Below are 14,903 nucleotides of genomic sequence, written 5' to 3'. Positions count from 1 at the left end.
ATAAGATCCATAATTCAGGGCAAGTGCTTTACCCTATGCTTTGTTCAGCCCAAACAGGACTTAGGGCCACGTAAACAAGCTTCTCAAAGCTTGCCCCTCTCTGTCCACAGCCTGCCTTTCTCTATCTACTGCTGCCCTGAGTCCTCAGTACAACCCATACTTGGGTTGCCACTATCTACAATTAGGTGAAATGTGCAAGCTATGCTTTATAAACATGTTATTTGCAAGTGTTCAAGTGAATTGATTTTGTAAAGAATAACCGTAACACTTTATTGTCATCTGGATCATTCAATCCTAGCCTAATTTTACACATGAGTATACTGCCTCAACCTCCATACCTCTGGCCCCTTCTGGCTCTGTTCCAGGTATAAATCATGTTGGGAGACATGAAATATTTGGGTTTGACCTGTTCGCCCTGGTGTGTCCTAACCTCTTGAGCTATTAGTATCACCTGGAGGACTCCTTCTGACCCCTCCTCAGTCCTGAAAGGAACACCCTCACCAGAGTTTAAGATCAATAAGATGTTGCTTCACCCAATGTCTTCCATTAATTATTTTTCATTTTTTCTTTTGAAATAATTTCAGAGTTATAGAAACGTTACACAAATAGTACAAAAAATTCTTATAAACCTGGGTTCCCCAGATTTATGTTTTACCACATTAACTTTATTGTTTGAAAGTAAGTTGCAGGTATAAGCCCTTTTACCTCTGAATACTTCAGTGTATGTTTCCTAAAAATAGAATATTCTCTTACATAAGCAGAGATCAATTGTAAAAATTAGATATTAACATTTTATACAGTACTCTCATCTACTCTGCAGACCTTATTCATTTTTTTCCAATTGCTTTCCTGATTTTTAAGATTTTTAAGGGTCTTTTCATTTTGATCAAGTACCTATACTAGATTCAGCTGGTCCCCTGTCTCGTCGAGCCTTTTGCTCGTTCAGGAAAGTGTTCAAGAATGTACTACTTGGACTTCCCTGGTGGCGCAGTGGTTAAGAATCCGCCCGCAAATGCAGGGGACCCGGGTTCGAGCCCTGGTCCAGGAAGATCCCACATACCGCAGAGCACCTAAGCCTGACTTAGCACCACAACTACTGAGCCTGCGCTGTAGAGCCCGCGAGCCACAACTACTGAGCCCACGCACCACAACTACTGAAGCCTGCGCGCCTAGAGCCTGCGCTCTGCAACAACAGAAGCCACCGCAATGAGAAGCCTGCGCACCTCAACGAAGAGTAGCTCCTGCTCGCCGCAACTAGAGAAAGCCCGCGTGCAGCAAAGAAGACCCAATGCAGCCAAAAATAAATAAGTAATTAATTAATTAAAAAAAAATAAACGTTAAAAAAAAAAGAACGTACTCCTTGGGTAACCTTTTGGCCCTTGATACTTTGACAGATGATTACAGTTAGGGTTAGGAAAGAAATGTTTTATTTAAAGAGTAAAAATGATACAAATAATGTCTTCTTAAAGACTGTTTTATCTATTATGCTCATGCTTCCTTCATAGAATTCTGTAAGTAGTGACAGAATAATTTTTTTAAGTTATATCACCACTTCCAACAGCCACCTTTCCCCCTTGCTCTGCCGTGTGCTCCCTCACCAAGACAGGAATCCCAGTAGGTACCTGCAGTCTGGGAAATAAGCATTTACCTGCACATATCCATAGCTTATAGGTTGAAATGCCTGTCTACAAAGGGAATGATTTGTTATTACACATGTAAATGAGAGGTATTATCTTTTGCATGCACTGAAAGTGGTTGTTAATTAATTATTAATTAAAAAGATATTGTTCCTGACCTCAAAAAACTCATTTTCTAGTTGGAGAGACTAGAAATAGATAACTATTACATAATTAAATAGATAATTATTACATAATTTGATGATAACAACAGTGAGAAAAATATGTCCCATTATTTGGAAGAGGACCGAAGTGAGAGAGGTTAGGAAAGACTCTGTTTTGTGGCTTCCTGAAATTATTTGTGTTCCCAAAATTAAGTTGCTAGCGTCTCCTGGAAGAGAGACTAAAAACACGTAAGTGAATTTACCCTGAGTTCCATTTATTCCACTCATGTCCTTGTTACTTTTGCCTTGTCCACCAGGTCAAACACAGTTCAGCTTACCTATTCAGTGGTGAGCTCCCTTGAGAGCAGGGTTGGTACTGTGTACCTGATATTTGAGTGATTGGCTTTATTCTTTGCTTCTTGTGTAACATATGATACCTAATGATTTTTATCAGACAAGTGGAGGCTCTTTGTAGGAAACTTAGGGGAAAAAAAAAAAAAAACAACCAGGAAAGAAAGTAATTTAGCCCTAATTTCATCCCCAGAGTATATTCTTCCTTTCTTTTTTCTTTTTTTTTTTTTTCCTATGCTTTACTGTTAGGTCAGATCCATTACCCCATATTTGGTTCAGATATTGAGACTGATCATACCACACACACAGCTAAGAGTGTATGAAAAGATTTATCACTCACATAATGAGGCTTTTAAGGGAGAACAGGCCAGGTTCCCAAGAGGTCCAAAAATGACTTAAGACAGCAGGGAGGGGTGACTGGCTTGGCGTTTCACGGTGGTTAGAGGGTGGGGCTGAGGTCAGAGTACTCTTATATATGAGCAGGCTCTAGTTTTGTTTGAATATCCCATCAGTGCCAAATAAGGGAGCACCCAGGTTTTCTTCTCAGCTTTCCCAGATGTGAGACAGAAGAGGAAGAAGGATTGGGAGTGGTAGGGCTTGAAAGCTGTTAACAAACATGTAAAATGTAGTCAACTCTTTATTACATTTATATGTATACTTTTTATGTTAGGTCATATACATTGACTTGATTTTTAAAATCTATTTGAAGTAGTTTGCCATGGGATACAATATTATTCTATGTCATGATTTATATTGACTGCATAATATGAATATAGACATATATTTGACCTATCCCCTATTGTTAGCAGATTAAATTGTGGTTTTTGGTTTTTGTTCTTATAAATATTACCTGGTGAGCATCCCTGCAATTAAATATTTTCCAATATCTTTGATTATCTCCTTCAGAGTGCCTAGAAATGGAATTGCTGTGTCAAAGGGTCTCTTTAGGAATTTGTTATGTTGTTAATTATCTTTCAGAAACTTTAAAACATTTACACTTGCTTCAGTGGTGTATTGAGAGTGACTGTTTCTCCAAATGTTTGTCCATTCTGAATATTTTTCTTTAGTAGTCATTAACAATCAATAGATAGAGAATTGTATCATTTTTTTCTTTATTTTAATCAGTTCTACATCCTAGTTTTCAACAGACTACAAAAGAAAACCCATACAATCATTTCGATACCTGCAGGAAAAGCATTTGACAAAATTCAACACCTTTCCATGATAAAAACTCTCAGCAAACTAGGAATAGAAGGGACTTTTCTCCAACCTGATTAAAGGCATTTATAAAAAAAAAAACCTATAGCTAACCTTATACTTAACGGTGAAAGATTGAATGTTTTCCCTTTAAGATGGAGAACCAGACAAGCAAAGCATGTCTCCTCTCACCACTTCAGTGCAGTATTATACTGTAGGTCCTAACCAACGCAATAAAGCAAAGAAAAAAGAAGGAAAAGAAAAAGATGGAGTGAGGGGAGAAGGACTGACGGGAGGGAAGAAGGGCATACAGATTGGAAAGGAAGAAATAAAGCTGCTTTGTCTTTGTTTGCAGACGACATGATCCTCTAGAAAATGCCAAGTTCACTCATTAAAATTAATAAATGAGTTTAGCAAGGTCACAGAATACAAAGTCAAAATGCAAAAATCTATTATATTTCTATATACTAGCAAAAATCTGTTGGAATTCCCCAATAACAACAACCTTCTATTCATGTACACCTGCCCATTATAAGTAAAATTGTTTCTTGTTATATTTCCAGGGGAACCTATGATATTTTAGTAACAAAAGATAATCAAACCCGCTGTGTTGGTCAGTATGACAACCATGGCAGTTTTGGAGAACTAGCTCTGATGTACAACACCCCGAGAGCTGCTACCATTGTCGCCACTTCAGAAGGCTCCCTTTGGGGACTGGTGAGTTAGAGAAATGGTTCTCCTTGCATAGCATGGTATTAATGCCCCTTACTTCTGAGTCTCTGTCCTTGGGCTGTTGGTTCACACTATATTTAATAGCCAATTATCTGAAAGACATTGTGGAAGGTTTTGTACCAGTGTGTTTTTCCATTTCTCTGAAGTGATTTATCAACAAACCATTTATTCCAAATTACATAGAAAAGACTGGGTCTTGTGACCTTGCAGTGTGTCAGCTCTTACTACATTTTCCATTTATGTTTTTATCAGACAAGTAGAGAGAGGGGGGATAACTCTGTACAAGAGACAGCCTAGAAAAATAAGTGTCATTGAAAGCTCTGCCAACCATGTTTTCCATCTCTATCTATCCTAGGACTAACTTTCCTGTGTGTTTGGCCATCTATTTATTCATTGGTCCATGCCAATATTCAATAGATTTAGATGACTAGAAAGGCTGATAGCCATATTCTGGGAAATAGAACTTTCCTAGAATGTCTTAGGCACAGTACTGCTATGATCCTATCCTCTATTATACGTGACCCACCTTGCTTCCTTCATTATCAAGCCTTCAAAATATATAATTCTCTTCCTTCTTAAACAAAACAATCATCCTCTTGTACAGATTCCAAATTTCACTTTTAAAATGTTCACATCTATGATAATTTGTTTCCATTTACCCTACAAGCAGAATTAAATATATACCTTGGAATTATCAATATATTTCCTCAAATAAAATCACATTTTAAAGACATACTAGAGCACTTTATTGTGCTATACTAATGTAGAATTAAGAATGCCCCTGAGGCAGGACAGGAATAAAGACGAAGACGTAGAGAATGGACTTGAGGATACCGGGAGGGGGAAGGGTAAGCTGGGACGAAGTGAGAGAATGGCATGGACTTATATATACTACTAAATGTAAAATAGATAGCTAGTGGGAAGCAGCTGCATAGCACAGGGAGATCAGCTCAGTGCTTTGTGACCACCTAGAGGGGTGGAATACGGAGGGTGGGAGCGAGACACAAGAGGGAGGAGATATGGGGATATATGTATATGTACAGCTGATTCACTTTGTTATAAAGCAGAAACTAACATACCATTTTTTTTTTTTTTTTTTTTTGCGGTACGCGGGCCTCTCACTGTTGTGGCCTCTCCCGTTGCGGAGCACAGACTTCGGACACACAGGCTCAGCGGCCATGGCGGACCGGGGCACGAACCCGTGTCCCCTGCATCGGCAGGCAGACTCTCAACCACTGCGCCACCAGGGAAGCCCCTAACACACCATTTTAAAGCAATTATACTCCAATAAAGATGTTAAAAAAAAAAAAGAATGCCCGTGAGAGAGACTTCCCTGGCGGCCCAGTGGTTAAGACTCCTCACTTCTAGAACAGGAGAGTTAGGTTCAGTCCCTGATCGGGGAACTAGGATCCCACATGTGGTGCGGCCCACAAAAAAAAAAAAAAAAAAAAAGATTGCCCCTGAGAGATGAGAGATACATTGGTTTAAGAATACATCACACACTTGGGAAGCTTAAAATACTCAAGGTAGATCAATAAATAATGGGGGAAAATAAAATCAGTTTTAAAATACATTAATGCCAACTTCTGGTCCAGGCCAAGATGGAATAGCCCCATTCCTCACTAATCTTCCCTCTTAAAACTAGAAAACTCTGGATATCTTACTACAGACAAACATAGGAGACCCTGAAAGATGGAAAGGAGAAGGTGGACTGGCTAGGAACTAGGGATTTCAGGAATTAAGGAAGGACATAACAGTGAGTTCGCCAGGTTTTCTTATTAATTCCCATATATCCCAGATAGGGTGCTGGAAAAACCTACAACCCAGATCCACCAACAGGTACACATAAAAACAGCCCCAAGAAAAGTCTGCTCCCTTTAGCCAAAGGACAAGGAAAAGCACAGCTTGGCAGAATAGAAAACCTTTTATGATAATGCCACCCTATTCCTGCCAAATACCAAAGGAAAAACTGCTTCTACCTCCCCACACTGTCACTGGGGCCAGCAGGAAACTGGACTTAACAACCTCATCCAGCAGCAAAGAGGCAAAATGAGGTGATGTGTGGTGTTACTAGTTGGCACTCCACTTCCCCTGCCAGAGTAGTGTCAGTAGAGTCCAGAGGGGAGCTGAACGTGGACTCCCACACGTACAGGCACCCTATATATATAGAGAGGGTGACTGCCTGCAAAAAAAGAAAAAATTGGATACAGTTTTACAACATAATACCCAAAATGCCCAGGATACAATAGAAAATCACTTGTTAGACCAAGAACAAAGAAATTCTCAATCTGAATTAGAAAAGGCAATCGAAAGATGTCAATACCGGGCTTCCCTGGTGGCGCAGTGGTTGAGAGTCTGCCTGCCGATGCAGGGGACACAGGTTCGTGCCCCGATCCGGGATGATCCCACATGCCGCGGAGCGGCTGGGCCCGTGAGCCATGGCCGCTGAGACTGCGCGTCCAGAGCCTGTGCTCCGCAACGGGAGAGGCCACAACAGTGAGAGGCCTGCATACCGCAAAAAAAAAAAAAGATGTCAATACCAAGATGATACAGATACTGGAATTAGCTGACAATGATTTTAAAGCAGCCATCATAAAAATCCTTCAACAAGCAATTACGAACACACTAGAAACAAAGGGGAAAAAATAGGAGGTCTCAGTGGAGAAATAGAAGACAGAAAGAAGATCCAAATGGAAATTTTAGAACTGGAAAATACAATAACCAAAATAAAAACTCACTGGATGGGCTCAATAGCAGAATGAATATAAGGGAGGAAAGAATCAGTGAACTTGAAGATAGAACAATAGAAATTACCCAGTCTGAACAACAGAAAGAAAATAGACTGAAATGAACAGAGCCTGTGGACTAAAAAGAAAAGGTACAGTATTTGTGTCATCAGAGTCCCAGAAGGAGAGGAGAAAGAATATAGAGCTAAAAAATTATTCAAGGAAATAATAGTTGGAGAATTCCCAAATTTGGTGAAAGATAGTAAACCTACAGATTCAAGAAGCTGAGTGAACTTCAAATTAGATAAACCCAAAGAAATCTATGCCAAAACACATCAGAATCAAACTTTAGAAAACTAAAGACAGGAATAAATTTGAAAGCAACTAGAGAGAAACAATGCTTTACGTACAGAGAAAAAACAATTTGAATGACACCAGATTTCCTATCCATGAAGGCCAGAAGGAAGTAGCACAGCATTTTTCAATTGCTGAAAGAAAAGAACTGTCAACTCAGAATTCTATACCTAGTGAGAATATCCTTCAGGAATGAAGATATTCTCAGATAAAACAAAACTGAGACTTTGTCACCTGCAGAAGTGATAAAAGAAAGAAATTTGGGGCTTCCCTGGTGGCACAGTGGTTGAGAGTCCGCCTGCCGATGCAGGGGACGCGGGTTCGTGCCCCAGTCCAGGAAGATCCCACATGCCGTGGAGCGACTGGGCCCGTGAGCCATGGCCACTGAGCCTGTGCATCCGGAGCCTGTGCTCCGCAACAGGATAGGCCACAACAGTGAGAGGCCCGCGTACCACAAAAAAAAAAAAAAAAAAAAAAGAAAGAAATTTGGAACATCAAGAATGGAGAAAGAATAACAGTAAACATATGGATAGACATAAAAGTCTATCCTCCTCTTGAGTTTTCTAAAATAGGTTAGATGCTTGAAGCAAAATTATAACATTGTCTTACGTGGTTCTTAATGTATATAGAGGAAATATTTAAGACAATTACATTCTAAAGGGGAAGGAAAGGGGCCTAAATGGAAGTTAAACTTCTACACTTTACTCAAACTACTAAAATGTTGATACCAGTAGACCATGATAAGTTACATATATAAATATAATACATAGAGCAACCACTAAAGTAATCTGTACAAAGAGATACACTCAAAAACTCTATAAATCCATTCAGGTAACCTGCAGGAAGGCAAGAAAAGTGAAACAGAAGAACAGGAAACAGGGAAGAACAGAAAACATTGAATTAAATGGTAGACGTAAGCCCTAGTATATGAATAATTACTATAAATATAGATGATCTAAATATACCAACTGAACTTATTTACAAAGCAGAAGTAAAGTCATGAATGTAGAAAACAAACTTATGATTACCAGGGGATAAGCAGGGGGGAGGGATAAATTGGGAGATTGAGACTGATATATACACATTATGGGGAAAGAATCTCAAAAAAAGAGTGTTTATATGTATAACTGATTCACTTTGCTATACACCTGAAACTAACACAACATTGTAAATCAACTATACTCCAGTAAAAAAAAATTTTAAAGCTATTATGCCAAGTTAATTCAATCTAACTAATTAGAGGGCAGGAAGTTCTTTCAATTATTGTATGTGCTGTCTGAGAAACACACTTGAATATAGCTACAGATTTCATTAATTACAGTTCATTATTTTCCAGATTAGTTACTAAACTCGCATCAGAAGGTCAAAGACAGCAATTTTGTCAGCTGCCACTTCTCTCAGTGCTGTATCTTTTGCATTTCTGGAACTCAGACAGAAATTGATTACAAACAAAAACAAATCTCCATAAAAATGAGAAACATAAGTCTTTATGAATATGTTCAAGCCAAATGATTTTGTAAAGTATAAGAATCTTTGTTTTTAAAGACTTCCTTATAATCTTTATTTTCGGACTTCCCTGGTGACGCAGTGGTTAAGAATCTGCCTGCCAATGCAGGGGACCTAGGTTCAATCCCTGGTCCGGGAAGATCCCACATGCCACAGAGCAACTAAGCCCGTGCGCCACAACTACTGAGCCTGTGCTCTAGAGCCTGCGAGCCACAACTACTGAAGCCCGCATGCCCTAGAGCCTGCGTACTGCAGCTACTGAGCCCATGTGCCACAACTACTGAAGCCTGTGTGCTGTAGGGCCCATGTGCTGCAACTACTGAAGCCCGCGCACCTAGAGCCCATGCTACACAAGAGAAGCCACTGCGATGAGAAGCCCGCGCACCGCAATGAAGAGTAGTCCCCACTCACTGCAACTAGAGAAGGCCCGCGCACAGCAACTAAGACCCGATGCAGCCAAAAATAAATAATAATTTTTTAAAAAAGAAAGTAAAAGTATAGTAATATATATACTATGCAAACATTAACCAGAAGAAAGCAGAACTTAATATCAGATAAGTAGACTTCACAGCAAAGAAAATTACCAGAGACAAAGAGGAACATTACATAATAATGAAAGAGTTAATCTACCAAGAAGACACAGAAACCCTAAATATGTATATACCAAACAACAGAGCTTCAAAATATGTAAAGCAAAAACTGATAGAACTGAAAGAAGAAATAGACAAACCCACAGTTATATTTGCAGACTTCAACACCCCTTTCTCAACAATTGATAGGACAACTAGACAAAAAATTGGGAAGGATACAGTACTTAACATCACCATCGACCAAAAGGATCAAATTGAAATTTATAGGACACTTCACACAACAACAGAGAATACACATTCTTTTCAAGCCCACAAATGTTCACCGAGATAGACTACATGTATCCTGGGATATAAAATAAAACTTAACAAGTTTAAAAGAATTGAAATCAGACGGTGTGTTCTCTAACCATAATGGAATGAAACCAGAAATCAGTAACAGAAAGATAACAGGAAAATCTCCAAACACTTGGAAATCAACCCATTCCTAAATCTAAAAGTCAAAGAGAAAGTCTCAATAGAAATTTATTAAAAATGAACTGTAAAACTGCTTGCCTTGGACTTCCCTGGTGGTGCAGTGGTTAAGAATCCGCCTGCAAATGCAGGGGACACGGGTTCAAGCCCTAGTCTGGGAAAATCCCACATGCCATGGGGCAACTAAGCCCGTGAGTCACAACTACTGAGCCTGTGCTCTAGAGCCCGCAAACCACAACTACTGAGCCCACGTGCCACAACTGCTGAGCCCATGTGCCACAACTACTGAAGCCCATGCACCTAGAGCCTGTGCTCCACAAGAGAAGCCACTGCAATGAGAAGCCCGTGCACCGTAACGAAGAGTAGCCCCTGCTCGCCACAACTAGAGAAAGCCTGCACACAGCAACAAAGACCCAATGCAGCAAAAAATAATAATAATTAATTAATTTAAAAAAACAACTGCTTGCCTTGTGGTTTGGATATGAGAATTAAGTAGAAGCACATCCGAGAAGCAGTTTCCTCGGTGCCTGGCACAAGGTAGGGTACTACAGAGTGGTGGCACCTGCTTCCCTTGGTTGTGGTGCTGCTCACCACCCTTCCATGAAACTCCCTCTCCTGAGATCCCTGCCCTGCCTTCCTAGTTCCTAGCCTTATCCTTTGCAGTCTTTTCTTCCTCTCCCTGCTATCTTAAGTGAGATTCATCTCGCTGCTGCCTTACGTGACCTATTTAGATGCCCTTTTCTCCTGCGTTATTCACCCGCTTTATAGCCCAAACCCTTCCAAAGCTTCAGTACCACCTTCAGGAAAGTGACTCCCAGAGGGTCCTCTATAGCCTGACTTCTTACTTGTGCCTTCCAAGGCCTTTGGAAATGCCTTCTGAGGCTAAATCAGGGAGGACCTGGTGTTGCCACTGAGTTTCTCAAATTGGATTCTATATTCCTTCTCTTACTGGGGGCAGCTGCCACCATGACCACTACACTTAGTCTCTGCTCCCACTCTGTCTTGCTTGCATGAAAGTGAGTAGAAACTCTTTTTTCTTTTAATATTTATTTAGCTGTACCAGGTCTTAGTTGCAGCATGTGGGATCTACATTGTGGCATGTGGGATCTAGTTCCTTGACCAGGGATCGAACCCAGATCCCCTGCGGAGCACGGAGTCTTTTTTTTTTTTTTAATAATTTTATTTATTTATTTTTGGCTACATTGGGTCTTCATTGCTGCACCCAGGCTTCCTCTAGTTGTGGCAAGCAGGTGCCACTCTGTTGTGGTGCGTGAGCTTCTCATTGCAGTGGCTTCTCTTGTTGTGGAGCACAGGCTCTAGGTGCGTGGGCTTCAGTAGTTGTGGCGTGCGGGCTCAGTAGTTGTGGCTTGCGGGCTCCAGAGCACAGGCTCAGTAGTTGTGGCGCACGGGCTTAGTTGCTCTGCAGCATGTGGGATTTTCCCAGACCAGGGCTCGAACCTGTGTCCCCTGCCTTGGCAGGCAGATTCTTTTTTTTTTTTTTTTTTTTTTTTTTTGCGGTACGCGGGTCTCTCACTGCCATGACCTCTCCTGTTGTGGAGCACAGGCTCCAGACGCGCAGGCTCAGGGGCCATGGCTCACTGGCCCAGCTGCTCCGCGGCATGTGGGATCTTCCCAGACCGGAGCACGAACCCGTGTCCCCTGCATCGGCAGGCGGACTCTCAAGCACCGCGCCACCAGGGAAGCCCGGCAGGCGGATTCTTAACCACTGTGCCACCAGGGAAGTCCCAGTAGAAACTTTCTGCAGTCAAAGGAAAGGGTAGTATTCTTCTCTTTTGAACTTCAGGGCTACTTGCTTGACTCTGAACACTTGGGTGCCTGAGGGAGCTACCATTTCACAGTAGGAGTTTCCTCTTCACAGCTCCATTGGAAGCTCCCTGAAAGCTGGGTTGGTGTCTCGTGCTTTTTTATATCCTCCGCAGTCATAGGAACTGGACTTGCACAGCCTGAGAGCTCTGGGAAGTGCAAAAGCATGCGTAGAAAGGGTTGGAACACAAATAGAGATATCAGTTGTTTTCTCTTTAGCTAGAAATACAGTTTATTGCTGCAATTTTAGTAATCTTTGTAACGTTATAGATGGATTTAGAAATACTGTTTTTTGACAATGTCTGCTCAAACATAAGGAAAGAAATTTTATAACTCCCATTGTCTCAGTCTTGATTGTTCTCTTTCCACAGCACTCTTGGCCTAGATTGGTGCAGGAAACATGTAGAAACTGAAGTCTAAAGATAATGGAGTAATATTCCAAAGTATAACAGTAACATTTTAAATGATACATCTCTAACCTTGGACTTCAAAAAAGTAGTGGCAAGTGATGCAGCTGATTAGAGCAATCAGAGATTGAATGGCTCTTTTCAAGCAGACAGATGGAAAAGAAAATGGGGGCAGAATCTGGCTTAGTACCAGAGAACAGACATTATTTGTACTTCAGTTTAGGAAGGGAGGGTAGGAGTCTGCCACCTTTTATACTACGAGTATAGGGTGCAGTAGGTGACTTCTCCTGTCAGGCAGATGAAGCATGGCATGGGATAGGACCAGGGAGTTCTGTGGCTGATGAATATGAGCCAGTGAAACCTATTTAGACATCTCAACTCAGTTGTCTTCTATGTGTTTTCTCCACCCAACTCCCACCCCATCATCAAGAATACTAAAATAGCAAACCTACAGCTAAACATGCCCTTAGCCCCTTCCTGTTTTTCATTCTTTCAGCCTTTAGGATGTCATTACTGTACTTTAAAAAAAAAAGAAAAAACAATCTTTCTATTCTTGAGAGCCCAAGGTAGAAGAAAGTTAAAATTAACTTAGGTACAAAAAACTGCCTACTCACGTAGGAGCCTAAGCAATTAACATTCTCCTGGCTGCATGTCCCTCCCCACACACGCATACACATATCTGAGAAGTACCTGACCATAGCTCTGGTTAACTGTCTCTTGAGTATGAATCCGTGACTTGCTGGGGTCAAGATATCTTTCACATGCCTGCCTTCCATTTTGAGTTTCCTACTTTATCTCTCCATTAATTTAAAACCTACCTCTCTTTCAGGTCCCAGACAAATTTATATTTTTGCAACAAAATTATCCTTGATCACTCCAGGCTATCGTGATCTCTCTCTGCAGAATTCTTGTGGCACTTACTTTGTCTCTGTAGTTCATCTAGCACATTTCATATGCTGTCTTGGACTGTAGTTTTTTATTCCTATAAATTTTGTATTGTCTCCCCATTGAGATTATAAAGTCCTTGAGGGCAAGAACCATCTGATTGTTTTATCTCCCTTTTTTGAAGGTGCATCTTTTCACATTAAACAGTGACTGTGAGCTCACAAATGTTTGATTGGGACGTTTAAATTTTGTATTCTATTTATGACTGACCCATAGGTGGCACCCATTGAGTACTTGATAGCAGGTGACAACATGTGAGACATCTGTCTGGCTCAGGCTACAGATCTTTTTCTCATAGCAATGACTCAGATTGAAATATCATTAAACACTCAGTTGACCCAGTACCTTCCAGAGACCTCTAATGTTTGCTGTGGCATAGTTAATTAAACCATAGATGCTCCCTTATACAGGCATTTACCAGAATTTTCATATCCTTTCTTATAGGACCGTGTGACGTTTAGAAGAATCATAGTGAAAAATAATGCAAAAAAGAGGAAGATGTTTGAATCATTTATTGAATCTGTGCTGCTTCTTAAATCACTAGAGGTAAAGCCTATTTTAATAAGAGTCTGTCTATGGGGATTTAAGCAAAGCTGTTAAAACGATTCTCGTTAGATTTCTTAAATCATACTATTCTAGCCCATTTCAATGTTGTGTAGATACTATTTGTGACTTTCAATTAAGACGTTTCCTTATAATTTGTATGTTCATTGTTTCAGGTGTCAGAACGAATGAAGATTGTGGATGTAATAGGAGAAAAGGTCTATAAGGATGGAGAGCGCATAATCACTCAGGTGAGTGGGGGCCTTGTGCAGCACCTTTCCTGGAAGCCACCTCCTGAAGGACTAGTGAATCGTTTGTCCTGTCACTTTGGGGAGCTCATGTTGCACGATACGCAGGCACACTTTCTGCAGAGTGTTCTAAAGCCCATTGATGTTCAGCTCACTGACTTATGCACATCTCTTGCCTCCATTCACCTTTCCTTGGCTTCTGGTGTTTGTTCTTTTGGATGTCATTTTCTTTTAACCCTGAGTAAGCTTCCTGCATCACTGTTAAAACCTGGAGAAGGTCGAAAGGTTGTGTACCTTCTCTCTATGTTTGGCACAAAGTCCCTTTTAGCTAATCTAACACAAACCAGTCTTCAGTGACTGACCAGATTTGTAAGGTATCTTTAGTGTTTTCTTTGTACCTTTTTGTCATGTTATTTTTGGGTACTGTAAGGATCATCACACAGTGGACTGGAACATTATGATGAGTGCTCTGTAATAATTTTCCTAGTCTACTATGTTTCCATTTTTAATTATATATAAAGAGTATTATAGACTTTTCCGAGTCTAAAACTTCTCTGCCAGTGGTTCTGGCAAGAGCACTGGGAAGGGGAATTCCCTGGCAGTCCAGTGGTTAGGACTCCGCACTTCCACTGCAGGGAGCATGGGTTCGATCCCTGGTCGGGGAACTAAGATCCCACAAGCTGCACGGCGCAGCCAAAAAAATTTTTTTTAATTAAAAAAAAAGAGCCACTGAGAAGATGTCTGGTTGGTCTGGGTTGGGGAATGTGTCCATACCTGAACCCAGAGCTGGGGCTAGAAGGAAGACTCAGATTGGTCAAGCCTAAATCCCCAGACCACCCCTGAGCCCTGGAGGTGGAGTTGGCCCAACCAGTACCACAGAGATTAATCAGGCTTATCATAAAAGGAGAGAGAGATGCTCCAGAGAAAAAGGACTAACAAAAAAATGATGTCTACTCTAAGTGGCATCTCTAAATGCCTTTGTTTTCTAGATAGCCCCACTGTTAATAATTCTTTTAATTAGAAATTGGTTTGATTCGGTAAATATTTACTAAGATAGACAAGTAGGACCAGATATAAGTGCTATAATGAAAGGAAAAAGAATGGCACTGTGGACTTCCCTGGTGGCGCAGTGGTTGAGAATCCACCTGCCAATTCAGGGGACACCAGTTCGAGCCCTGGTCTGGGAATATCCCACATGCCGTGGAGCAGCTAAGCCCATGTGCCACGAC

At 40.9% G+C, this 14,903-nt stretch overlaps 1 protein-coding gene across 1 annotated transcript in view; it reads left to right on the top strand.

The window, feature by feature from the left end:
* PRKAR2A (protein kinase cAMP-dependent type II regulatory subunit alpha) overlaps positions 1–14,903 on the top strand; it is a 78,870-nt gene that overhangs the window by 54,631 nt on the left and 9,336 nt on the right. The window contains exons 6-8 of the mRNA XM_082664534.1: positions 3,892–4,045; positions 13,328–13,429; positions 13,603–13,677. Of these exons, the coding sequence (XP_082520660.1) occupies positions 3,892–4,045; positions 13,328–13,429; positions 13,603–13,677 (331 nt within the window). The remainder of the gene's footprint in view (positions 1–3,891; positions 4,046–13,327; positions 13,430–13,602; positions 13,678–14,903) is intronic.

This window comes from Grampus griseus (assembly GCF_964374135.1).
Source record: "Grampus griseus genome assembly, chromosome: 10".
NCBI classification, from domain to species: Eukaryota; Metazoa; Chordata; class Mammalia; order Artiodactyla; family Delphinidae; genus Grampus; species Grampus griseus.
The sequence above is the reverse complement of the archived record's forward strand: the minus strand, read 5'-3'. Positions and strand labels throughout refer to the sequence as shown.